Source organism: Oncorhynchus tshawytscha, linkage group LG01 (genome assembly GCF_018296145.1).
Source record: "Oncorhynchus tshawytscha isolate Ot180627B linkage group LG01, Otsh_v2.0, whole genome shotgun sequence".
Classification (NCBI taxonomy): domain Eukaryota; kingdom Metazoa; phylum Chordata; class Actinopteri; order Salmoniformes; family Salmonidae; genus Oncorhynchus; species Oncorhynchus tshawytscha.
In genome coordinates, this window is record NC_056429.1 from 16,489,789 (window position 1) to 16,515,371 (window position 25,583).

Here is a 25,583-nt window from a genome sequence, read left to right on the forward strand (position 1 = left end):
TTTAACTTTTATTTTACCTTTATTTTACTAGGCAAGTCAGTTAAGAACAAATTCTTATTTTCAATGATGGCCTAGGAACAGTGGGTTAACTGTCTGTTCAGGGGCAGAACAACAGATTTTTACCTTGTCAGCTCAGGGATTTGAACTTGCAACCTTTCGGTTACTAGTCCAACACTCTAACCACTAGGCTACCCTGCCGCCCCAATGGTTAGTAACGGTTATCAAAACATTTTTAAATTGATAAAACACAATTCATTACCCTCTCTCCTTTGTAGCCTTTGTAGCGAACTAGCTAACCTTAGATCTCTCTGTCGATCAGAAGCAAAGGTTATGTCCCGCCGGATTGTAACCACTACTTTGATAAGCACACATGCATTTTATCGTTTTCCAAAGCGTCGCTGGAGCCGTGTGATTAGGTAAGCCATGGTTGTTGCTGCTAATGAGCAATTAGGTTAGGTTAACGCTCTGCAGTTAGCTAGGTTCTTATGAATGTTAGCTAGATACCCACCGAATGTGTTACGTGTACAACGCACAATACCGTCCTTACAAGTAAAACTAAAACCAGCATAGGCTACCATAATGACTGTTGTTACCTTTTTATTGACAAGTATTTAGTGATTTAGCCAGCTACTTTTTCACGTGGTCACATGCTAGCTAGCGTTAGCCCACCAGGGAAAGGATATTTAGCTAGCTAGTTAACGTTAACTCACTGTTTGTGTAGTCAGACTTGCTAGCTAACGTTAGGCTGGCGCCATGGCAAGAATAGTTGGTAATCTAGCATGTCACCACTTAGAAAAGTCTGACTACAAAAATGTTAAGCTAATGCTACCTAGCTAGCTAAAGCCTGGTGGGCTAGTTAGTTAGGCACCTTGGTTGGCTAGTTAGCCACATTAGCTAAAGTTGACTAGTTAGCTGACAACAAACTTATGGGATCAATGTTTTCCCATAGAAAACAAATGTTTTTGTTCCACGAGTGCATCTGTTGTACATGACTAATCAAAAATGACTGGTGAATTTAGTTATACATGTCAGCAGGGATGGCAATTAAGCTAGCCAGAGTCTAATACTGACACAGCAGTGAAATGTTGCCTTTACAAACTTCGCATGCCACAGATGTAGGACCTGAATGTAGAAATTGTTGGCTGCTGGCCAGTGCCCAAAATCCTTTGTTAGATTACTGCATGTCAGTCCATTTCAGATGATCCCCCTATCACTGTTGGTCCTCCTCAGTGACCACGGCTGAGGGTTTTAATTCTTGATACTACCCATCCCGCATGCGGGAGCGTAATCATCGCCTCAAACTAATTAGCATAACGAGGTGTTTTTCACATATCTATTCGATAATATATCTGTCGGGACAATTGGTTTCTCATTAGAAGCGATTGGAATAATGGCTACCTCAGTACTTTACGCAAGATTTTCTGTGTGAGCCATCATGTGACCACTTGCTCAATGGGGTCCCTTATGGCTATTCTTCAACATAAATGCGTACAAAAGATGTCACAATGCTGTAGACACCTTGGGGAATATGTAGAAAGCGTAAGCTCATTCGTAGCCCATTCACAGCCATATAAGGAGTCATTGGCATGCAGGGCTTTCAAAATATGGGGCACTTACTGGTTGGATTTTTATCTGGGTTTCGCCTGTAACATCAGTTCTGTTGCACTCACAGACAATATCTTTGCAGTTTTGGAAACGTCAGAGTGTTTTCTATCCAAAGCTGTCAATTATATGCATAGTCGAGCATCTTGTCGTGACAAAATATACCGTTTAAAACGGGAAAGTTTTTTATCCATAAATTAAAATACTGCCCCCTAGTTACAAAAGGTTAACTGTCCTCTTGAGAATTTGAATCAGAAGTAGTCGTATGACTCATTGCAATATTTCACCTCTTTGGGAAAATAGGACCCTAGATTGTCCAGATCATCTAGTTGAGCATTCCAGATAATTCCTCCATTCCAGCAGAAATGTCCCATCCACATAGTCAGATTTTAGATGTGCAGATAGCCCAGTCTATTTTACCAATACAATAATCAAGTCTGAAGAAGCTGTTTATTGGGAAACGAGAACAAACAATGAGGCATGAGGATTGGGTGTTGAGGGACCACTTGTCACATGGTGGGTTTGTGACATGATAAACAATGCATTTTCTGCCATGATAAAGATGTTGATACAGCATTGAAAAAGACCCACCACTGACTAAATGTATATATGTTTTCCAGACCAACAGGAGTGCATCCCTCAGACCATCTGGTGCATGGACATCCTGTGCCAGTTTGATCCAGTTGTGGAGACGACAGCACATCGAGCCTGTGGACGAACAGGTCAGTAACTCATCAAATATGATACAATATTGTGTAAAACAGAATTTGTATATGCATTGAAAAACGGATTGGAAGAAAACCACAAAGTAGGAACAAAAACAATGTGCATAAACTATTTACAAGTTATTTACAGAGGTTCACTGTTGCAGTGCCAACTTTGGGAGCATGTGGTCCTTGAAAAACTCCTCTAGTCCAGCAATAGGAGTCTGCCAGAGGTCGTCACGCTGGATGGGGATGGTGACGGAGGCTTTGGTGGTCCACACAATGAATAAGCAAGTGTCCTTTCCAGTGTTGTGGAGCTGCCCTTAACCTGCTGCCAGTAAGGATGGTATTCACGGAGGCTGTAAGACCCTCCCTTCTGGATATAGAAATCCTTCGACTTCACTGCCTCTTCAATGTTAAATTGGAAAACGTAGTTTGATTACCAAGATTCTAATCTTTTGAAGGGTGTAAGACACTTGCATTTTCAAGAATGTTTAATGTTACGAAGTTGTATTTTTAGTTGTCACTATGAAATTTCCCCTGATGTTGATCCCTGTATGGGGATCGCAGCCATATTAAGGTCCCTTGCACCATAGGGACCACTTAACCTCCACCACTGCTGTGGTGCCCACTCTGGCTATCTACCACCAGACCATCCGGTGAGGCACCCAGGATCCCAGACCCCGTGACCAAAAGCCTTGACTCTTGCCCATCCATCTCTGTAGCCATTTTGAATGCCTTGATGTCCTTTGTTATCTGTGCCCCATTTTTTACCACATTCAACGTCTCAACACCTTTAAATGTATTCCCTGTAAGAAATGTGCAATATAAAGTTTTATTTGATAACATTACAGATGTAGAATATTTCATAAACTGTCATTTTCATGATGCCAGGTACAGTTTTTCTATAAACTTTTAATTGATAACTTGGGATTTTATGAGTTGACATAGCATATAGTGGGAAGGATCCTATAAATCAAGACTGTGTGAATTCATGTACCACTCTGAATAAATAAACTGTGCCTTTTGAAGATTTGTCTCTGGTCATGAAAGTACAATACAGACTGGATGTCTAAACAAAGTATATTCTGAATGTCAATAGATTTGTATATTCATTCTCATCAATGACAACATTCTAGAACTGAGTTATCACTCATCGAAGTCTGGTATCTGGAATAATCTGGTTAATGATTGTGTAATTGATTAAGTGTCTATTTCCTTTTAGGATGTTGACAGCCTTTTAGAAAAATGTTTATTGCAAAGATGCTCAAACTTAACTTAAACATTTTCGACTAAAATTATATACCAAAATCTAATTGCCTGTAGCTCAGGCCCTGAAGCAAGGATAAGCATATTCTTGGCACCACTTGAAAGGAAACACTGACGTTTGTGAAAATGTGAAAGGAATGTAGGAGAATATAACACTATAGATCTGGTAAAAGATAATACAAAGAAAAAAACAAAAGGTCTTTGGTATTTCTTTTGTACCATCATCTTTGAAATGCAAGAGAAAGGCCATAATGTATTATTCCAGCCCAGGTGCAATTTAGATTTTGACCACTAGATGGTAGCAGTGTATGTATAACGTTTTAGACTGATCCAATCAACCATTGCATTTCTGTTCCAAATGTTGTATCAAGACTGCCCAAATGCATCTAATTTGTTTATTAATAACTTTAAATGTTCAAAATAGTACACTCTCCTCAAACAATATCATGGTATTATTTCACTGTAATAGCTATGGAAATAGGACAGTGCAGTTAGATTAACAAGAATTTAAGATTTCTGCCAATATCAGATATGTCATGGGAAATTTTCTTGTTACTTACAACCTCATGCTAATCGCATTAGCCTATGTTAGCTCAACCGTCCAGTGGACGGGACACCGATCCCAAAGAAGTTTAGCTACACTCACAACACAGAATCAATTTTATCCCTCATGCTGGCCCTGACCAAACTGGTAAGTTTCCCCTCACTATAGCTGCACTTCTCCACATTGCCAGACTTACAGTTGAAGTCAAAAATTTACATAAACAAGTTTTAATGACTCCAACCTAAGTGTTTCAACTACTCCACCAATTTCTTGTTAACAAACTATAGTTTTGGCAAGTCGGTTAGGACATCTATTTTGTGCATGACACAAGTCATTTTTCCAACAATTGTTTACAGACAGATTATTTCACTTATAATTCACTGTATCAGAATTCCAGTGGGTTGACTGTCATTAAACAGCTTGGAAATTTTCTGAAAATTATGTCATGGCTTTAGAAGCTTCTGATAGGCTAATTGACATCATTTGAGTCAATTGGAGGTGTACCTGAGGAAGTATTTCAAGGCCTACCTTCAAACTCAGTGCCTCTTTGCTTGACATCATGGGAAAATCAGAAAAAATTGAAGAACTCCAAAAGTCTGGTTCATCCTTGGGAGGAATTTCCAAATGCCTGAAGATACCACACTCATCTGTACTAACAATAGAACACAAGTATAAACACCATGGGACCACGCAGCCATCATACCTCTCAGGAAGGAGTCGCGTTCTGTCTCCTAGAGATGAATGTACTTTGGTGCGAAAAGTGCAAATCAATCCCAGAACAACATCAAAGGACCTTGTGAAGATGCTGGAGGAAACAGGTACAAAAGTACCTATATCCACAGTAAAACGAGTCCTATGTCGACATAACCTGAAAGGCCACTCAGCAAGGAAGAAGTCACTGCTCCAAAACTGCCATAAAAAAGCCAGACTACGATTTACAACTGCACACGGGGACCCCAAAGATTGTACTTTTTGGAGAAATGTCCTCTAGTCTGAGGAAACAAAAAATAGAACTGTTTGGCCATAATAACCATTGTTATGTTTGGAGGAAAAAGGGGGACGCTTGCAAGCCGAAGAACACCATCCCAACCGCGAAGCACGGAGGTGGCAGCATCGTGTTGTGGGGGTGCTTTGCTGCAGGAGGGACTGGTGCACTTCACAAAATAGATGGCATCACGAGGGAGGAAAATAATGTGGATATATTGAAGCAACATCTCAAGACATCAGTCAGGAAGTTAAAGCTTGGTCACAAATGGGCCTTCCAAATGAACAATGACCCCAAGCATACTTCCAAAGTTGTGGCAAAATGGCTTAAGGACAACAAAGTCAAGGTTTTGGAGTGGCCATCACAAAGACCTGACCGCAATCCAATAGAACATTTGTGGGCAGAACTGAAAAAGCGTGTGCGAGCAAGGAGGCCTACAAACCTGACTCAGTTGCACCAGCTCTGTCAGGTGGAATGGGCCAAAATTCACCCAAATTATTGTGGGAAGCTTGTGGAAGCCTACCTGAAACGTTAAACAATTTAAAGGCAATGCTACCAAATACTAATTGAGTGTATGTAAACTTCTGACCCACCGGGAATGTGATGAAAGAAATAAAAGCTGAAATAAATCATTCTCTCTACTATTATTCTGACATTTTACATTCTTTAAATAAGTGGTGATCCTAAATGATCTAAGACAGGGATTTTTATTCTGATTAAATGTCAGTAATTGTGAAAAACTGAGTTTAAATGTAGTTGGCTAAGGTGTATGTGAACTTCCGACTTCAAATGTATTATCCCTTTTAATGCTCATCCTTGAAAATTGACATAAGGTCTGAAATAGACATCAAAGTCGACATACTGTACAAACAATTATCTAGGCTATGTAAAACAAAATGATTGTTTGATTTATTGCTCTGATAACTAGCTAGCTAAAGTGTAGTCTTCTCCTAGCTAAAACAGAGAAAGGAGACGCAAAGTTCATGGGTTGGGCACAAAGGTCTCTGAAGGCGCTCGTGAACTGTAGCTGACAGTGTCGGCTAGAGATGGCGTGCAGGAGCTTCCTGTCTCAACGTCAACAGTGAAGAGGCGACTCCAGGATGCTGGCCTTCTAGGCATAGTTCCTCTGTCCAGTGTCTGTGTTCTTTTGCCCATCTTAATATTTTATTTTTATAGGTCAGTCTGAGATATGGCTTTTTCTTTGCAACTGCCTAGAAGGCCAGCATTCCGGAGTCGCCTCTTCACTGTTGACGTTGAGACTGGTGTTTTGCAGGTACTATTAAATGAAGCTGCCAGTTGAGGACTTGTGAGGCATCTGTTTCTCAAATTAGACTCTCTAATGTACTTGTCCAAATGAAAGTGACTGCTTTATCTGCCTTTACAATGAAAACTAGTTAGAAAATGTGAACATACACTGAGTGTACAAAACATTAAGAACACCTTCCTAATAATGAGTTGTACCCCTTCCTTTTGCCTTCAGAACAGCCTCAATTTGTCAGGGCTTGGACTCTACAAGATGTCAAAAGTGTCCTTTGGGGGGTGGACCATGCTTGATACACAAGGGAAACTGTTGAGCGTGAAAAACCCATCAGCGTTGCAGTTCTTGACAAAGACCGATGTACCCATTCAAAGCCACTTACAATTTTTTGTATTGCTCATTCAACTTCTGAATGGCACACATACACAATCCATGTCTCAATTGTCTCAAGGCTTAAAAATCCTTCCTGTCATCTACAGGGATTGACATGAATTGAACAAATGACATCAACAAGGGATCATAACTTTCACCTGGTCAGTCTATGTCATGGAAAGAGCAGGTGTTCTTAATGTTTTGTACACATTGTACATTTTATGGAAAAGAGATGTATGTTTCTGGATGATGTGCCATGCTGCCTTGTTGACAAAATGACTGAATGGTGCAGTTTACTGTTCTATTAGAGAAGGGCACTCCTCCCTCACCACTTTTGCCCTGTCATGTCACAGGCCACAGACCGGTGCACCACGGCTCAGGTTAATAGAACTCTCACTGTTTCTCCCGTGTGAGCCCTCATGTGTATCTTTTGATGTCCAATAGGATTGAAGCCTGGCCATAATCAGGGCAGTAACATAGCCAGATTTCTCCTCTGTGTGAATCCAAATGTGCATTTTCAAATAGTGCCTGTAGCTTTTGCCACAATGACTGCAATGTTATAATTTCTCCCCTGTGTGGATCCTTCTGGGATATTTCAGAGTCCCACTCTGATTGAATGTTTTCCCACAATCGGGGCAGTGATATGATTTCTCCCCTGTGTGGCTCCTCATGTGCACTGTAAGTTCATTGTTTAAGGTGAACCATTTACTACAAATATGACAACAAAACCTGCAAAAAATCTGCAATGTGAGCTTGTTTCCAGGTGACTACCTCATGAAGCTGGTTGAGAGAATGCCAAGAATGTGCAAAGCTGTCAATGCAAAGGGTGGCTACTTTGAATAATCTCAAATATGTGTAACACTTTTTTGGTTACTATATGAATATGTTATTTCCTATTTTTGATGTATTCACTATTATTCTACAATGTAGAAAATAGTACAAATTAAGAAAAACCCTGAAATTAGTAGATGAGTCCAAATGTTGACTGATACTGCAAATCATTGGTTGAGACACAGCATACTCTTGAATACAGGGTGGGTGTCATTTCAGTGAGAAATATCATTAATAGAATCAACCTATCCCTTTAGACAACTACAATCATTGAAAATGTAAATTAATTGAAATGTTAAGTTTCAATTCACACCACAAATCTTGAATGGGAATGTCTATTCTATTATCAGGTATGAAGGTAACCCCCAGATGCAGACCACGTCAAATAAACAATAGCTTAATATTCCAACAGGGGCAGGCAATAGACAGGTCAAGGCAGGCAGGGGTCAGTAAACCAGAGGTGGGGCAATAGTACCGGGCAGCAGACAGGCTCAGGGTACGGCAGAGGTCGTAATCCAGAGAGGGGCGAAGGTACAGGTCGTCAGGCAGGCTCAGAGGCAGGCTCAGGGGCAGACAGAGTGGTCAGGCAGGCTGGCTCAGAGTCAGGACAGGTCAAAACCAGGAGGGCGAGAAAAGAGAGACTGGAAAAATCCGGCGCTGCGCCACAAACCACTAGTTGACTTGAACAAACCAGATGAACTGGCAATAGACAAACAGAGAACACAGGTATAAATACATAGAGGATAATGGGGAAGATGGGCGACACTTGGAGGGGGTGGAGACAATCACAAAGACAGGTGAAACAGATCAGGGTGTGACAGCTATGGAAGACTGCCAATATAATTTGAAACAATGTGTATTCCCATTTAAGACAACATTCTCTGATGGGTGGCCAACCATCTTTGTCGTACCATTTGTAAGTTTACATTTCAATTTTAGTCAAATTTATCAGCCAAACATGACACCCACTGTGTATTCAAGATTATGATGTGTCTCAACCATAGCAGGCACAACACATACTCCTCAGATGATGTGACATCTGTATGATTTCATACACAAATCATTAGGGCTGTATGTATTTTTAGATATTGGCCTATTGTAAATGTGTATTATTGAAGCATCACCATTTTATTGCAAAAATAAATACAAATGCACACCACTTTAAGCTACATATTCATTTGAAAGAGGTAATGCATTTCCTATTGATCAGCACAACAATTTATAAAACCATTTATGTTATCTAGTGATCCAACACTAGAGACTTACCTAGAAAAACACAGCTGTAATTGCTGCCAAAGGTGCTTCTAGAAAGTATTGACACAGGGGTGTGAATACTTACATAAATTAGACATTTCTCAATTACATTTGTATTAAATTTGCAAACATTTCTAAAAACATGCTTTCATTTTTCATTATGAGGTATTGTGTGTAGATGGGTGAGAATAAAACGATTTAATCCATTTGGGATACAAGCTGTAACACATGTGGAATAAGTAATATGAATACTTTCTGAAGGCACTATTTAGATTGGTAAACTGACAACTTCACGAAAACAATATGCACGCTTCAATGGGGCAGAAGACCGATGAGTTGTGATGGCCAGATAGCTACCAACAATGACAAGAAACTGCCATGTGGGTAATCGTAAATGACTCGTTTAATCTTGTCCTTGATACCATGTCTTGTTTTGAAGTGTTTTATCGGATTTCATGTTCAGTGCTCCTTTTGCACATTTATTTGTGTCATCACACTCCCTCATCCGATTGGTCGAGTAGGCGGGCCTTCCGACTTTGTGACTGTGGGAACTAGTGACAACCTGAGGTGTCTCACGTCATCTGTCTCTGGTATCGCTCTAGGTTTCGATCACAATGGGCTTGTTCGACATTGCTACTGACAGACTGATCTACAAATAACCTTGCACCATAAATAACTACTCGTCATTTGTAGATCAGTCAGTCACAATTTACCGATGATACATTACGGTTTTACTCGTCTCGAACACGGCCTGAGCTAATATGGTCAAATAACCGCGAAAGTAGTAGAAAACACATTTTGCTGTATCACCACTCTGCATTGAGATACAGTGCCTTAGACCGCTGCTCCACTCAGGAGTTTAACAACATGGATGCATTTTGTATTGTTATGTTTGAAACTTACCTGAGAACTCATTTGTATCAGCGTTTTATTACAGGTATAACAATAGTATGACATGTTCATATATTAGTCTCAATAGATCACATTAAGAACCAAAATCAAGCAACCTGATCTGTTAAGTATGATATGTGAAGGGTATTTCCATTTTAAACTTCAGTTCAGTGCCAAAAATAGATTACAGTTTCTTCATACTGTAGCTAGTCAACTTCAATTACAGATAGCAGATTCAACCCAGATTCAAGCAGAGTTATCTACTGTATGTGAGTTGTGCTCAATTTCATTCAACAATAGTACAACATTTAATTTGATCATCAAACCAGGCAGATACAATATTTATTTATATCATAATCTTCACTCATTTTCATCAATAGAGATTATTCTTCAGGGGAGATAGCTGTGGTACTGTACATATTTTTACTCAACTAATACAAACATTGGCACCAAAACAATACTATAAATGTGCAGTCTTGCTTTCCAGTTCTCCTTTCGTCCTCTTGCCCTGTGTGTAATATACATTAGAAGTCACTAGGTGGCGGCCATAGACAAAACAAATACCGCTCATGCAGCTGTCTAAAATGAAACTAAATCAAAACAAGCAAGCACTAGTAATATGAGATGAAAAACAACAATTTATCATGCATTGTCTTGACATTTGGCTCCCCTTGTACATACAGATATACCACAATGAAGGTTCACACCCTCTGCTCCTCTCTTTCACATAACACAGTGGTATAGTTCACTCCAGCTCCCAAGCCAACTCTTCCACATTAGTTTCAGTGGGCAAGCAACCCGCCCAGTGCTTCTTTGGGTCTTGACAGACAATCGTATTGTGCTTGCAGCTTACAGTGGAGATTGTCCATGGTTGGGGTGTTGTTGGTCTATAGTGGTTCTCTGTCCACAGGGCTGTCTTAGTCTTTGACCAGCCGGTAAATATGGTGCTGGGCTCCATGCTCACTAGTAGACACCTCAAAGACATAGGCTATACACAGCAGGGTCTCCAGTGTGTCCCTGTTGATCACAACCTGCAGAGAGACAGACCCACATGCACAGTTCTTTTACACCACTAACTATACTACTACTACTACACACATTTCTCAAAAATATACATTTTTAAGCAATACAAATGAGTTTATTTTGCATACAGGTCGGTTTCATCTCTCACTGACAGAGTGGTACAAGCAATTACACAAAAGCGAACTGTCAAAATGTATGAGCTCCTTTTGAGGACAATACATTCACCATATCATTGTTCTATCCCTAAAAGAAGCACTTGTTGCATAATCCATAGCATTGATACGCATGTGTGCAGCGCATGTTTAATATGGGCTAAATCAGCCCATTGAGAACCTAATAACATGTTGCGATGTGATCTGCTGTGTGGTTTCAATATGGTCATTGTGTCTGGACTGCAGTTGCCAATGGAATGGACAGTGACTTGAACCCTTATATTGATGACCACATTGTTACTATGGTGGTACTCTCCTTGCTCTCAATCTCTTCTGCTTCTGTATTGAAAACTCTTCAAGCAGGTGGTTGACAAGTGAACAGTTGTCTGCTACAATATTTGAATGATAGATGGTAATTGTGTGCGTGCGCCTTTACCTGTAGGATGGTGAAGTTCTCCAGTACACTGTTCATCATGTACTTCTCTGGCAGGTGTTTGAGCTTGTGGATGAAGTTGATCATGTATTCACACAGTGGGGACCGGTGGATCCTGAACACATACCGCCCATTCTCAAACCGTGCATACTCCGTCTGGGGACACACACACAATGTATCCAATATATGATATATTGTATGTTCAATATACCAGGACATGGTCCTAGAGATATCACATTAAAACTATATTATAGCCCTCATAGATGCAATTAAAGGCATGTCATATGTACCTGATAGATAACACTAATTATAAACTGGGTGGTTCAAGCCCCGAATGCTGATTGGCTGACAGTCGTGGTATATCAGGCCGTATACTACGGGTATGACAAAACGTTTATTTTGAATGATCTAATGACGTTGGTAACCAGTTTATAATAGCAATAAGGCACCTTGGGTGTTTGTGGAATATGGCCAATATACCACAGCTAAGGGCTGTATCCAGGCACTCTGCGTTGCGTCGCGCTTAAGAACAACCCTTAGCCGTGGTATTGGCCATATACCACAAACACCCCAGGTACCTTTTTGCTTAAATATAGTCTATAGATAATAGCTACCATAATGACTGTTGAATGTTATTACATTATAGTAGATGACTGGCCTGGCTTCCCCTCAATATCCATGTGAATATGTGTATGTTATCTGTAGGGATAACAGTGATGCTGTGGTGGACAGGCAACACAGCTATAGTGTGCACTACTTTTGACCAAAACCTATAGGGCTGATCAAAAGTGGTGCACTAACTAGGGAATAGGGTGCCATTTGGGACATGCTCAGTGAGTCAGGGTGAGGAATGTAAGTGTTGTCTTGTGATGTCTGTTCTGGACCACAGAGCAGGAGAATAGTGAGTTGAATCCATCACAGCCACTGGTTGGGTTATTATTCATTCGCAGAGGGATAATAATCACAGTCATTGACCTCAAATGTTGACCCCGCCTATCAGTTCAACTGTCAATCATTCAAATCCCCTTATATTTTAGTACCAGGTCAAATACTTACCTAAGTCTACCAGCAAACTAGAACCTGTGTTCTATCAGCAGTCAAGAGTCAGTGAAGTGTGGAGAGATAACAGGTCTAAAATATCTATTTTTTATGCCAATCCTGGACCCAAAGCTCTACATAATCCATATCTGTTACTGTATCTACTGTACCTACATCTATGGTATATATTTCTTCATTGTTTTTGTTTTTTTACAAGTACTTTTTAGTCTCTACTGATCAAATCAAATTGATTTATAAAGCCCTTCTTACATCAGCTGATATCTCAAACTGCTGTACAGAAACCCAGCCTAAAACCCCAAACAGCAAGCAATGCAGGTGTAGAAGCACGGCGGCTAGGAAAAACTCCCTAGAAAGGCCAAAACCTAGGAAGAAACCAGGCTATGAGGGGTGGCCAGTCCTCTTCTGGCTGTGCCGGGTGGAGATTATAACAGAACATGGTGAAGATGTTCAAATGTTCATAAATGACCAGCATGGTCAAATAATAATCACAGTAGTTGTCGAGGGTGCAGCAAGTCAGCACCTCAGGAGTAAATGTCAGTTGGCTTTTCATAGCCAATCATTAAGAGTATCTCTACCGCTCCTGCTGTCTCTAGAGAGTTGAAAACAGCAGGTCTGGGACAGGTACTGATGGAGCTAGAGTAATCCTTCTGGTGTCTCTCACCTCTACTTTCTCCACCACTTGCTTTCCAAAGGAGCAGACCTTGGTGGAGGAGGTGATGATCATGTTCTCCGAGCTCTCGTACTGACTGGACACGCCGTAGAAGAAACCTCTGTCTTCCTGCAGGTTGGCACTCAGATCGGCCTGCAGAGAGAGAAAGGAACCACACAGTCAACAACAACCTCCCCCTCTCTTTTATTGAACAGAGGACAGTACAGGAAAGACAGGAGGAGGTCCACACAGGCCACACACACACAACCTGTCAGTCTTAGCAAGAGGATAAGGCACTGTTCGAACAACCTGCCAGTCTAAGACGAGACACATTTTTAGTTCTGGACAGTTCATTCAAAAACCTCAACAGAAATCTACTTCAGTCGTTATACATCAATCTTTCTGTCAGTAAAGTTCGGTCCTTCTAATTTAATAAACTTTATTTCAAGGAACAGGGAAAAGTGTGTGTGTGCTTCTGTTGGCTTCCTGAAACATGTTACCCAAAATGTGTGACAGCTCAACAAAGCCTGCAACTAACGCTCTGCAAAGCCAAGCAGCATCTATTGGCCTGGCCTGTGTTGACTTAATTTAGGCTGCCAATCCAGCCTCTGCATTCCCAAGATGCTGTGTCTAGCTGTGGCGTTAGTGCCAGACGGGACTCTCTTCGTCAGGTGTATCCCACCTCATGTCTGTCTAAGAAGGCAGAATCTGCTCCTAGTCACTGATACTGGGTCAGATATATTTTTATCCCTCCTAATGGTTAAGGGAATGATGGGGGTGAGGGTAATCTGATGCTATATAATATTTTACATCGAGACGAGGCGTCATCTCTGTCATGGTAGAGGAGTACAGACACAGAGGGCTTTACCTTTTCCCCTCTCAGGCCCTTGTCTCCTAATGGGCCATTAATACAGCGCTCAGCCTCTCTTCATCGCCCCGCTCCTCGTCTTCATCCCTCGCTCCTGTGATTCTCTCATTTGTCTTCATCCCCAGGGCCCAGTGACCCTCCCCGAACCTGCGCTCCCCACTTCCCTAACGGCCTGCGAGGGAATTCATCCAATTATAATCAACAGCCCTCAATTGGCTGATTAGATCAGCCAGGCCGGGCTCCTGTGTAACAATTTACAAGGGCCGGCTCAAATCGGATTCTCCGGGCACTTCAAAGGCGCGAGACAATCCGTTAGGACAGGGCCACGGGCGCTGTGGGGAGAAGGCAGGGCCGGTTGGGGAGCTGGAAATTCAATCTAGAATGCCATAGCTTTGGAGACGGGCCAGCAGCCTGTCACAGTCGCCATGACAACTAGCCAGAGCCTCAGGACGCCCCCAAGTCATGCCCGGGTGGCTGGTTGGCCGCCTCGATGGAACTGGGTTTTCTTTCTCACTTTATGAAGGCGGAAGAAGGAAACGAGGTATAAGTCACCTCAGATAAGGTTGCTTTTTATTTCTTTTTTGTACTCAGCGTAGCTGTTGAAATGTCCAGATGTTGGTTGGTTGTTTGTGTGTGTTTTGTCATGGGTGTCATGAGGGTTGGAGAGCCCCCTCAGGACAATCAGACCCACTATAATAAGATATGTTGAGGTGATGCATCTGGCACTAGCAGCAGTCATATGGGCTTGTTTCTCCAGTCAGTCTGGGATAGCTGCATACAGTGCCTTCAGAAAGTATTCATAACCCTTGACGTTCCACATTTTGCTGCTGCAGGCTGAATTTAAACTGGATTAAATAGATTTCTCTGTCACCCACCAACACACAATACCCCATAATGACAAAGTAAAAACATGTTTTTAGACATTTCTGCAAGTGTATTGAACATGAAATACAGAAATATCACATTTACATAAGTATTCACACCCCTGAGTCAATACATGTTAGAATTACCTTTGGCAGCGATTACAGCTGTGAGTCTTTCTGGGTAAAGAATTATTCAAGCGCTGTCAAGTTGGTTATTGATCATTGCTAGACAGACATTTTCAAGGTCTTGCCATTGATTTCCATGCCGATTTAAGTCAAAACTGTAACTAGATCACTCAGGAACATTCAATGTTGTCTTGATAAGCAACTCCAGTGTATATTTGGCCTTGTGTTTAAGGGTATTGTCCTGCTGAAAGGTGAATGCTCTTAGTGTCTGTTGGAAAGCAGACGGAACAAGGATTTTGCCTGTGCTTAGCGCTATTCCATTTCTTTTTATCCTAAAAATAACTCACTAGTCCTTGCCAATGACAAGCATACCCATAACATGATGCAGCCACCACCATGCTTAAAAATGTGAAGAGTGGTACTCAGTGATGTGTTATGTAGCATTTTCCCCAAACACAACACTTTGTATTCAGGACAAAAAGTTTATTTCTTTGCCACATTTTTTGCAGTACTACTTTAGTGCCTTGTTGCAAACAGGATGCATGTTTTGGAATATTTTTATTCTGTACATGCTTCCTTCCTTTCGCTCTGTCAATTAGGTTAGTGTTGTGGAGAAACTACAACGTTGATCCCTCCTTAGCTTTCTCCTATCAAAACCATAAAACTGTTTTAAAGTCACCATTGGCCTTACAATGAAATCCCTAAGTAGTTTTCCTTCCTCTCTGGCAACGAAGTTAAGAAGGATGCCTGTATCTTAGTAGTGACTGGGTCTATTGATACACCATCCATAGTGTAACTAATAACTTCATCATGCTTAAAGGGATATTCAATGTTTGCTTTTTTCAATTTATATCCATCTACCAATAGGTGCACTTCTTTGCGAGGCATTGGAAAACCTCATCTTTGTAGTTGAATCTGTGTTTGAAATTCACTGCCTGACTGAGGAACATTTCTGATAATTGTATGTGTGGGGTGCAGACATGAGGTAGTCATAAAAAAATCATGTTAAACACCATTATTGCACACAGAGTGAGTCTATACAACTTACTTTGAGACTTAAGCACATTTTTACTCCTGAACTTATTTAGGCTTGCCATAACAAATGGGTTGAATACTTGACTCTAGACATCTCAGCTTTTCATTTGTAATTCATTTACAATCATTTATAAAAACTTAATTCCACTTTGACATGAGGTATTGTGTGTAGGCCAGTGACAAAATCTAAATGTAATCCATTTCAAATTCAGGCTGTAACACAACAAAGTGAGGAAAGTGAAGTAAAGGGGTGTGAATACTTTCTGAAGGTACTGTATGTCATGGGTTCTGGAGTCTATCAGAGCTCTGACATGAAGTAAAGGGGTGTGAATACTTTCTGAAGGTACTGTATGTCATGGGTTCTGGAGCCTATCAGAGCTCTGACATGAAGTAAAGGGGTGTGAATACTTTCTGAAGGTACTGTATGTCATGGGTTCTGGAGTCTGACATGAAGTAAAGGGGTGTGAATACTTTCTGAAGGTACTGTATGTCATGGGTTCTGGAGCCTATCAGAGCTCTGACATGAAGTAAAGGGGTGTGAATACTTTCTGAAGGTACTGTATGTCATGGGTTCTGGAGTCTATCAGAGCTCTGACATGAAGTAAGCGGGTGTCCTATTGATGAATGGCTTATCAGACACAATGGGTTTCTGTCACTCACTAATGTATTTTATCTCTCTACAATAAATAACTTCACAAAAGAGCATGTGGGGGTGACTAACACATCATGTACAAGCCAACTGGGGGAGAGATCATAATGGAATATAGAGTTGGAATGTAAAGGTGTGACTGGAAACATGATAATCAAGCTCTGAAAATCTCTATTCTGTAGAATAGAGCCTGTATGAGTTGTGTTTCTGAAGTAAGTTATCCACATGGGAAAGAAGTGATCAGAGGAGATGGACACAGTGGACTCTGTTCTCTCTCTCATGTCCTTTTCTCACTACCCCTGCATCCCAGCTCCTCGTAACACTACACACACACTTTTCTCCCTTACACTCTCTCGCTCTGAGGGACCTATAAATAAGTGGATCCAGCCTAATAGCGAGGGGACAGGTGCCCAGGCTCAGATTTCCCCAGTGAAAGAGAAGCCCTGCCACTCTCGCACCAAAGGCTGCGGTCACACACGCTACAATGTGCCCTCTACCCACTGTACCCATGAGCAGAAAACAGCCAGATCTTAATCAATGACTTCATATGCTTCAAACTGAAATCGTTACTAAATTCCTTTAGCTCCAGTGCTAAAGTTATCCCAACACCTAACACATTTAGGTCATTAACTACTGAGGAGAGTGCTACAAAAACCTTTACCTTACAAAATACTCTCAGTTCCCCTTTTGTGCTGCGACTAATTCTTTGTTTCGAGTCCCTTTCCATTATTCTATTCAGAAAGCAGAGACTCACCCACACACACTACAATGTGCCCACTAACACACACCTCTGATTTGATTCTGCTTGGACTCACCCAGAACTTGACAAGAAAGAAAGTGTCTGGCTGCCCCTTCTCAAACAGCTCCTTTAGCCCTCCCTTCTTCTCAGGGAACTTATCGTAGATCTGACGGATGTCCACTGCCTCCAGGTAAGGGTCACTGAAGGTGGGGTTGGACTGACCGATGTGCACAAACAGGTGCTTGTTAAACTAGAAAACAGAGAGAGAGATGTTGATTACTTTCAGAGCACTGATTCAGTTCATTGTCAAGATGCAGTCATGGTGTGAGGAAGTTCACATTACAGCTTTAGGGAAAGGGTTGGATGAAAAGGAAGAGATTGTTTTTCTTTATGTCTCAAACTTTTACATTGATGAGCACTGAAAGGGTCCCTATCAACTAAGTGAGATGAATATGAATGTGGAGGCTTATTAGGCAGGGCGAGTGGCTACTAAATTACTACTCACGGTCTCTGGGTCCTGAGGCTGCTCCAGGAAGGCAGAGAACTCCAGCATGCGGAGTTTGGAGCTGGCGATACTCCGCCCCTGCCACGGGGGGGCGCCCGGTGACATGGACAGGCCTGCCATGCTCTCATAGCCTGAAGAAGAGCAGGGGGGTGGCGCAGAGTAACAGAACATACCATCGGTTTGAAAAATGTTGTTGCATACTGTCAGTTTCTCTGAGCTTTTTTGGAGCTCTTCGTCACTTGCAGACCATGACAACGTCTGTCGACACATGGGGACATGAAGGGAAGCTGAGAAAACCCACCTGTTATGGGGGGTGGGCCGGACGTCTGCATGGCGTAACTCTGCTGGGAAAAGGGCTTAATGCTGGAGAGACAAGACAGGCAGTAGACACATTACACCCTGACCCCTCGCACACACGACTAGACCGGCAGACTGTTAAACACACTGGGGGCTCGGGTTCATTAGCGAAAGTGCCATTTAAATAAACATGTTAAGATGTTACTCTGTCACATTCAGTTTTGACAGATTGTGATTTCTATTTATTCAGTGGCAGTAGGCCTATGCCTTTTCACTGACAGTCAGAGAGGCTCACACGCAGGCATAGGGGATCATTACATTTTGTCAGCTGGTTATGGTCATGAAAATGACTGCAGGTCTCGCGGTAATTTATCATTAATTAATATAAACATGTTTAGTATCTCCAGGCCTCCACACATACAAGCCTCTGATGTGCCTTTGGAACATCTACAGTTTAATAGTCTAATAATATACACCACCACAACAAATCCAGTATTTATTTTAGGCAGGTTTAAAGAAACATGATGAAGGAAATGTATTTCAGAAGAACAGAATATGATTTGGCCTTCTGTATGTTATCTGGCTATGCACCATGATATAGGCTGTAGGCTAGTTCATTTAGCTGACAGGATATGCTTATAAGTCCCTTGCCATTACTTTATAGTAAGAAGAATATATTTGAACGTAGCTTAATGAAATATAAATAATTTTTCTCCCATTCCAGAGCAAGTGCGCATATGAAGTGGTTATGTTGAGCAGAAAAGCGACCATTTGAAATAGGTCCTATACGCTAGATTTAGAGTTATTTGGCAACTTTAGTGAAATGACACAAACCTAAGAATGTCTTAGAAGTCAAAACATTTATGGGCTGCATGAAGCGACTCTAGGATATTGATGACTGGAAAAAGTCGCAAAAAAAAGTAGCATTTGGGATCCTTCTCTTTCTGCTTTCACAAAGGATTGCATATAGAAAATCCTGGGCTTATGTCACATCTACTCCCCCTCGCTGGTCTACTAATCACCGGACCTAACAACCCATCATTACGCACACCTGCGCCTCATCATTAGTCACACCTGGACTTCATCACTTCCCTGATCACTCCCCCTTTATCTAGCACTCCGTTGTTGTCACCCATAAGGTAGTATTGTTTCATGTCGTGATGCAACGGGTGGTTGTCATTTCACTCTATGTTCGGTCATATTAAACTCACCAAATGCACTGGTTTCCTGACTCATTGTGTCTTCGTTACATTGTATAAGAATGCATGTTTTACACCACGCGTCAACCACCTTTTGAGGGCTTGCAGCTGATATTCTGCCCAATTTGGCCAAACTCTGTATGCCATGGGTTCTCCAACCCTGTTCCTGTAGTTACCCCGTACTTAATTTGGGGAACAAAGTTAAATCTGTTTGGAAACATTAGTAACACGTTTTCACAAAAAAACATTTAATTAAACAGTTGACAGACCCTCTCTGTGCGCTTAAGAAAGGAATGGACGAGATGGAAACGCACAGGGGTGAGATATTCTGTACTTGAAGGTAACGTTTCAGCCTATTAATTTAGAAAAAAATAATCACGGCATTCAAAATCAAATAAAAACTCACTATAATTTTAGGCTAACTAAGTCGCAATGCACAATCAATTTACCAACAGCATCGCCAAGGCCTATACGTTCTCTCCCAGACTATACAGCAAGTTTGGAGTGTAGCAGAAGGTAACATCCAGTATGCATAATAATACAGTTCACACTCAAAGGCCATTACTAGAATTGTTTACATTTTGGAGCATAGGCTAGGCCAATTATGTACCAAATACATCTTAAATCTGTGTTTAAAAAAAAAAATCCTGCAGTGGGTAATATGTTGTAATTCCTTTTTTTTTACGGACATGGGCTCATATTTTGGCCAATGCATAAGCTCTAATAAGCTGTCCATTTCATTGGGTTTGGCTTTGAAACAACATCCACAACGATCATGTTTTCCACTGTTTCAACCTGTTGTTGAACTTCTTTCTTCAAATTGATCGATCACAGTAAGGTGAGTTTCAAAAGCACATACTGTTTTGATGATAAGTGTTTGATGTGATTTTGCATTGATGTCGGAGTGGTTAAAGGGACAATAGAGCGCTGGGTACCAGGCCATTAGTGACCTGACAGTCGTTAGCGAGTTGGATAGTACCAATGCATGTCCAGAGTGCATAAGAGGAGATTACCGTGGCTTACTGGTCATGTGGAATTTTACTGCGGTCATGACTCATGACTGCCGGTCTTGCAGAAATATGGTCACCGCAACAGCCCTATACATACACACACACACACACACACACACACACACACACACACACACACACACACACACACACACACACACACACACACACACACACACACACACACACACACACACACACACACACACACACAGGGTTGTAACTTACTCTTCAGGACCGCCATGCCAAAACTGGGAAAAAGAAAACATGGAAACATATTTTATTACATACACTCTATATGACACCACCTATCTTTCTACTGTATATGTATCCCCCAGTGTTGCTCAAGGACAGGGTGTGTGTGTCTGTCTGCGCACACTACTCACGCCACCAGCAGTGGGGTACGGCGGCCTGGACAGCCCCTGCAGAGCCATCTTGTTCTGGAAGGCGGTGGCGGAGATGGTGGCCATACTCTGGAGGGCCTTGTCTTTGGCAGCCTGGTCCTGCAGACACACACAGCAAGGCCCAGGGGTCAGGTCACGCTCTCCATTATAGTCAGCACCCTGTGGGAATACTAGCCTCGTTATGTTGTTTGTTGGGTGGGAAATGAGGGGTGAAAGCCAGGTTGATCATAGGGGCTGGGAGGGTGGGTAATATTGCAGTCAAGATCCCCGAGGTTGAGAGTAAGGTTTATTGCGTTGGCAGAGGCCTGGGGGTGTTGACAAGTGGCCTATGTCTCTGCTAGAGGTCACAGTGGGAGCTGGGTCGAGCATGTCGGAGGGCTAGCTCTATGCTAATGGTAATGATCAAGCTAGTTTGTGGCTAAATGTTAACAGTAAACAGGTGACATGGTGGCTACCAGAAACAGCAGTCATTCCTGTCTATGATATAACGTTATTGTTCTGTTGTGCGTGTGTCCATCATGCCGACTTGAGCAGTTTCCAACTCATTGAGGACTACCAACACTCTCAGCCACATAATGCTAGGCCACACGGCACAATCTTGTTCCCAGAACCAGCTGACACAAGGGCATAGCTGAAATATGGGGAGTACATTTGGTAGTGTTCTCAGTTACAAGAAAGATGTATTTAAAAAGGCCTGTCGGAGGATGCCTTGTGACCAATGCTGGGCCCTGCCAGCTGTGGCCCAGTGGCCACCGTCCAAGGTGACGGAGAGCTGTGTTGTGTTGTGTTGTGTGTGTGTGTGTTTGCGTGCATGTCTGTGGTAAGAAACGTAAACTAAGAAAGTGCTAGGGGCGGACGGTGTTAGGAAAGCTTTCACCCACCAAACAGGAACACTTTTATTGAGATACTTACCAAATGAAATGCCTGGAAGGAACAATACAAAAATTAATTTCTCTCCTGACAAACACATTTGTTCATATCGTGCACAGCAAGCCTCAGGCCAGGGATGCTGGAGCGTATCCACATTTACTGTGGCCATTTGTAGATATGCATCATAGGACTAAGCATTCCATATAACACCCACATGAATTAAGGTGGTGCTATTAAATACAACCCACTCTCTGTTTGTCATTGTTTTGTCTTTCCATATTATTTGTACTGAAATGTAGGAATGGGAACCATTAGAAATTCCATATCGAATTCATGGATATCAAGGCCATGGTGTATTGAGTAACTTTTTTTCATGGAATCAAACCTAAAAATGAGAAGAGAATAACATGGCATGAAGGTCAGAGGAAGCCTTCCTGATGTTCTGCACTCTGTGGCTTTAGAACAACACCATGGCTACAGCCAAGCAGCACCACAGCCTCCCCAACAACACAACAACTTCACACTTTAAAATTGGCTTTTTAACCTTTTCTTGCCCAGGAAAATTAGCAAAACACATCTTGTTTTATCAGGTGAATGGCAAGGAGAGGTAATCAACATCTTAAAATGAATGGATTTGATCATTTTTTATTATTATTTTGACCTCCCAGATCCATATAATTGGAAGAGGAAGTGTAAACTAACATAGCCTAGTAGCTAGAAAGGTAACTCCAAACACATTTTCACTAAGAACAGCTGTTTAGCTGGTTAAATGAAGGTTAGCTGTGTGTTGGCAAAACATTAATCAAGTCAAGAAAGCTTAGCAGCAGCCAGCAGCACTTTCTGCACTGGTAGCAGGTGCTTTTTCAAAGCCCATGTCAGATACTTCAGTGAGTGTAATTGAATCAAATCAAATTTTATTTGTCACATGCGCCAAATACAAGTGTAGACCTTACAGTGAAATGCTTGCTTACAAGCCCTTAACCAACAATGCAGTTCAGAAAAAAAGTGTTAAAGTATTTACTAAAATAAATTGAAGTAAAAAAATAAATAAAATAAAAAGAGTTTTAAAAATAACAATTAAGGAGCAACAATAAAAGAACAGTAACGAGGCTATATACAGGGGGTACCGGTACAGAGTCAATGTGGAGGCTATATACAGGGGTTACCGGTACAGAGTCAATGTGGAGGCTATATACAGGGGGTACCGGTACAGAGTCAATGTGGAGGCTATATACAGGGGTACCGGTACAGAGTCAATGTGGAGGCTATATACAGGGGGTACCGGTACAGAGTCAATGTGGAGGCTATATACAGGGGGTACCGGTACAGAGTCAATGTGGAGGCTATATACAGGGGGTACCGGTACAGAGTCAATGTGGAGGCTATATACAGGAGGTACCGGTACAGAGTTAATGTGGAGGCTAGATACAGGGGGTACCGGTACAGAGTCAATGTGGAGGCTATATACAGGGGTTACCGGTACAGAGTCAATGTGGAGGCTATATACAGGGGGTACCGGTACAGAGTCAATGTGGAGGCTAGATACAGGGGGTACCGGTACAGAGTCAATGTGGAGGCTATATACAGGGGTACCGGTACAGAGTCAATGTGGAGGCTATATACAGGGGGTACCGGTACAGAGTCAATGTGGAGGCTATATACAGGGGTACCGGTACAGAGTCAATGTGGAGGCTATATACAGGGGGTACCGGTACAGAGTCAATGTGGAGGCTATATACAGGGGTACCGGTACAGAGTCAATGTGGAGGCTATATACAGGGGGTACCGGTACAGAGTCAATGTGGAGGCTATATACAGGGGTTACCGGTACAGAGTCAATGTGGAGGCTATATACAGGGGGTACCGTACAGAGTCAATGTGGAGGCTATATACAGGGGGTACCGGTACAGAGTCAATGTGGAGGCTATATACAGGGGGTACCGGTACAGAGTCAATGTGGAGGCTATATACAGGGGGTACCGGTACAGAGTCAATGTGGAGGCTATATACAGGGGGTACCGGTACAGAGTCAATGTGGAGGCTATATACAGGGGGTACCGGTACAGAGTCAATGTGGAGGCTATATACAGGGGGTACCGGTACAGAGTCAATGTGGAGGCTATATACAGGGGGTACCGGTACAGAGTCAATGTGGAGGCTATATACAGGGGGTACCGGTACAGAGTCAATGTGGAGGCTATATACAGGGGGTACCGGTACAGAGTCAATGTGGGGGAGTAAAGGTTAGTCGAGGTAATTGAGGTAATATGTACATGTAGGTAGAGGTAAAGTGACTATGCACAGATAATAAACAGAGTAGCAGCAGCGTAAAAATTAGTGTGGGGTGGGGACAATGCAAATAGTCCGGGTAACCATTTGATTAGCTTTTCAGGAGTCTAATGGCTTGGGGGTAGAAGCTGTTAAGAAGCCTTTTGGACCTAGACTCTGCGCCAATGAGTGTAATTTTCTCAATATTTGGATTGATAAATAAAGTTGACATAATTAGAAAGAAGATTCTTCTCTTTTCTACTGTAGGTATGTAATTCAACATTCCTTTATTCTGTTGTTGCTAGGGATATATTTTTATACAAATATTTTTTGCGGACCACCTGCAGTACCTCAGTGGACTCTTAGGGGGGAGGCAGACCCCAGGTTGAATACCCCTACCTTAAAAACATCAGCCACCAGCACGCTACTCCAAATGATCTGCATAGCTAGTGCTGTAGCAGTCATACAATTGGAATGGGTAGAATGGTAGACATTGACATTCCCATTGAAAGCAAGGTCCCTACTGTAACACCATGGTATGTGGCATGGCAGACATTGGAGAGGTTGTTCAGAATGTGGATGACTTGTGTTCTAAAAGGTCGAATTGCTTATTATATCGGTGGATCCATGTAAATCTTCCAGAATTCAGAACCTGTTTGATTCGTTTTTCTACCCATTCCATTGCTATGGTACTAGCCGTTCAAGCCAACCCACAATGCAGTGCACAGGTTCAAGATTCAAAAAGTGGGGAGACTCACGTAGCGTACCTTCAGCTTCACCTGGATCTCCCGGGCCTTCCGTCGCGCTAGCACCTGGATGTGACTGGACACCTGGAGGAGAGAGAGAGGGATAGAGAAAAAGAGAGAGATTAGGTCTGATCAGGTCTATGGCAGATGTGCTGTACAGGGTTCGGCCAACTAAATCAAATCAAATCAAATTTTATTTGTCACATACACAACTATCCTCCATGTTGGCGCCAAATGTTCAAAAAACAATAATATTCCTTTTCTCATTCTATGATGTCATTGTCTTGAGACTTTTGGTACCAATATGTCATTTATTAAGAACGCCAAACTGAATTGTTCATGGCCCTGGCCACTGCTAGACCAGCAGGTGTCCCCCTTCCCCTCTCACTCTACCCTTCCTCAACTCATTGTCAACTCCAACCCCTCTCCCTCTTTCCCCCCCCCATCACATCTTCACATAAAGGGACACAGATGGACCCCTTTCCCTCTCTCTCTATATAATGCAACATCAGTCAGTGCCAATATGTCAGTCAGTCCCTCCATATCAAATCAAGAGCTTGGAACAATAAGGTTCTCTGCATTTTTGTCAAAATGTTATTGACATAGCCTTGTTCAGTTCAATGTTCTTTGCCTATATAGTACTCTAACTACCCCCAACTCAAGTTGTTAAGTTCAAAATAATAATAGATAAAAATAGCTGACACCATTCAAACCAAGGAGGGTTTGGAACTTTAAAGCCAACTATCTCAGAATCATCTTTTGCAGATAAAACCTTATAGTCCCAATCTCTCGAAATCCCATGTCCCAGATAGGGTCCAAATCTCTGCCCCATCCAGCCCTCTACAGTGTCCTCTCTGCCATAAAGATCCTGTATTCCTCTGCTTCTTGCTCTCCTAATGAGGCTGGGCCACGTGCTAGGTGAAGTGGTGAAGAACACACAGCCGTCTGATCCTATAGCATCTGTGCATTGGGCCCCGG

At 42.1% G+C, this 25,583-nt stretch overlaps 1 protein-coding gene across 1 annotated transcript in view; it reads right to left on the reverse strand.

Moving 5' to 3' along the window:
- Positions 1-10,017: 10,017 nt before the first annotated feature.
- Positions 10,018-25,583, reverse strand: part of LOC112228435 (transcriptional enhancer factor TEF-3) — a 40,945-nt gene continuing 25,379 nt past the window's right edge. Inside the window, exons 4-13 of the mRNA XM_024393798.2 lie at positions 24,627-24,689; positions 21,634-21,645; positions 20,704-20,820; positions 20,546-20,568; positions 18,113-18,174; positions 17,812-17,942; positions 17,383-17,556; positions 13,039-13,179; positions 11,322-11,474; positions 10,018-10,741 (exon numbers count right to left, since the gene is read on the reverse strand). Coding sequence (XP_024249566.2) covers positions 10,628-10,741; positions 11,322-11,474; positions 13,039-13,179; positions 17,383-17,556; positions 17,812-17,942; positions 18,113-18,174; positions 20,546-20,568; positions 20,704-20,820; positions 21,634-21,645; positions 24,627-24,689 — 990 coding nt within the window. The 3' untranslated portion in view covers positions 10,018-10,627. The remainder of the gene's footprint in view (positions 10,742-11,321; positions 11,475-13,038; positions 13,180-17,382; positions 17,557-17,811; positions 17,943-18,112; positions 18,175-20,545; positions 20,569-20,703; positions 20,821-21,633; positions 21,646-24,626; positions 24,690-25,583) is intronic.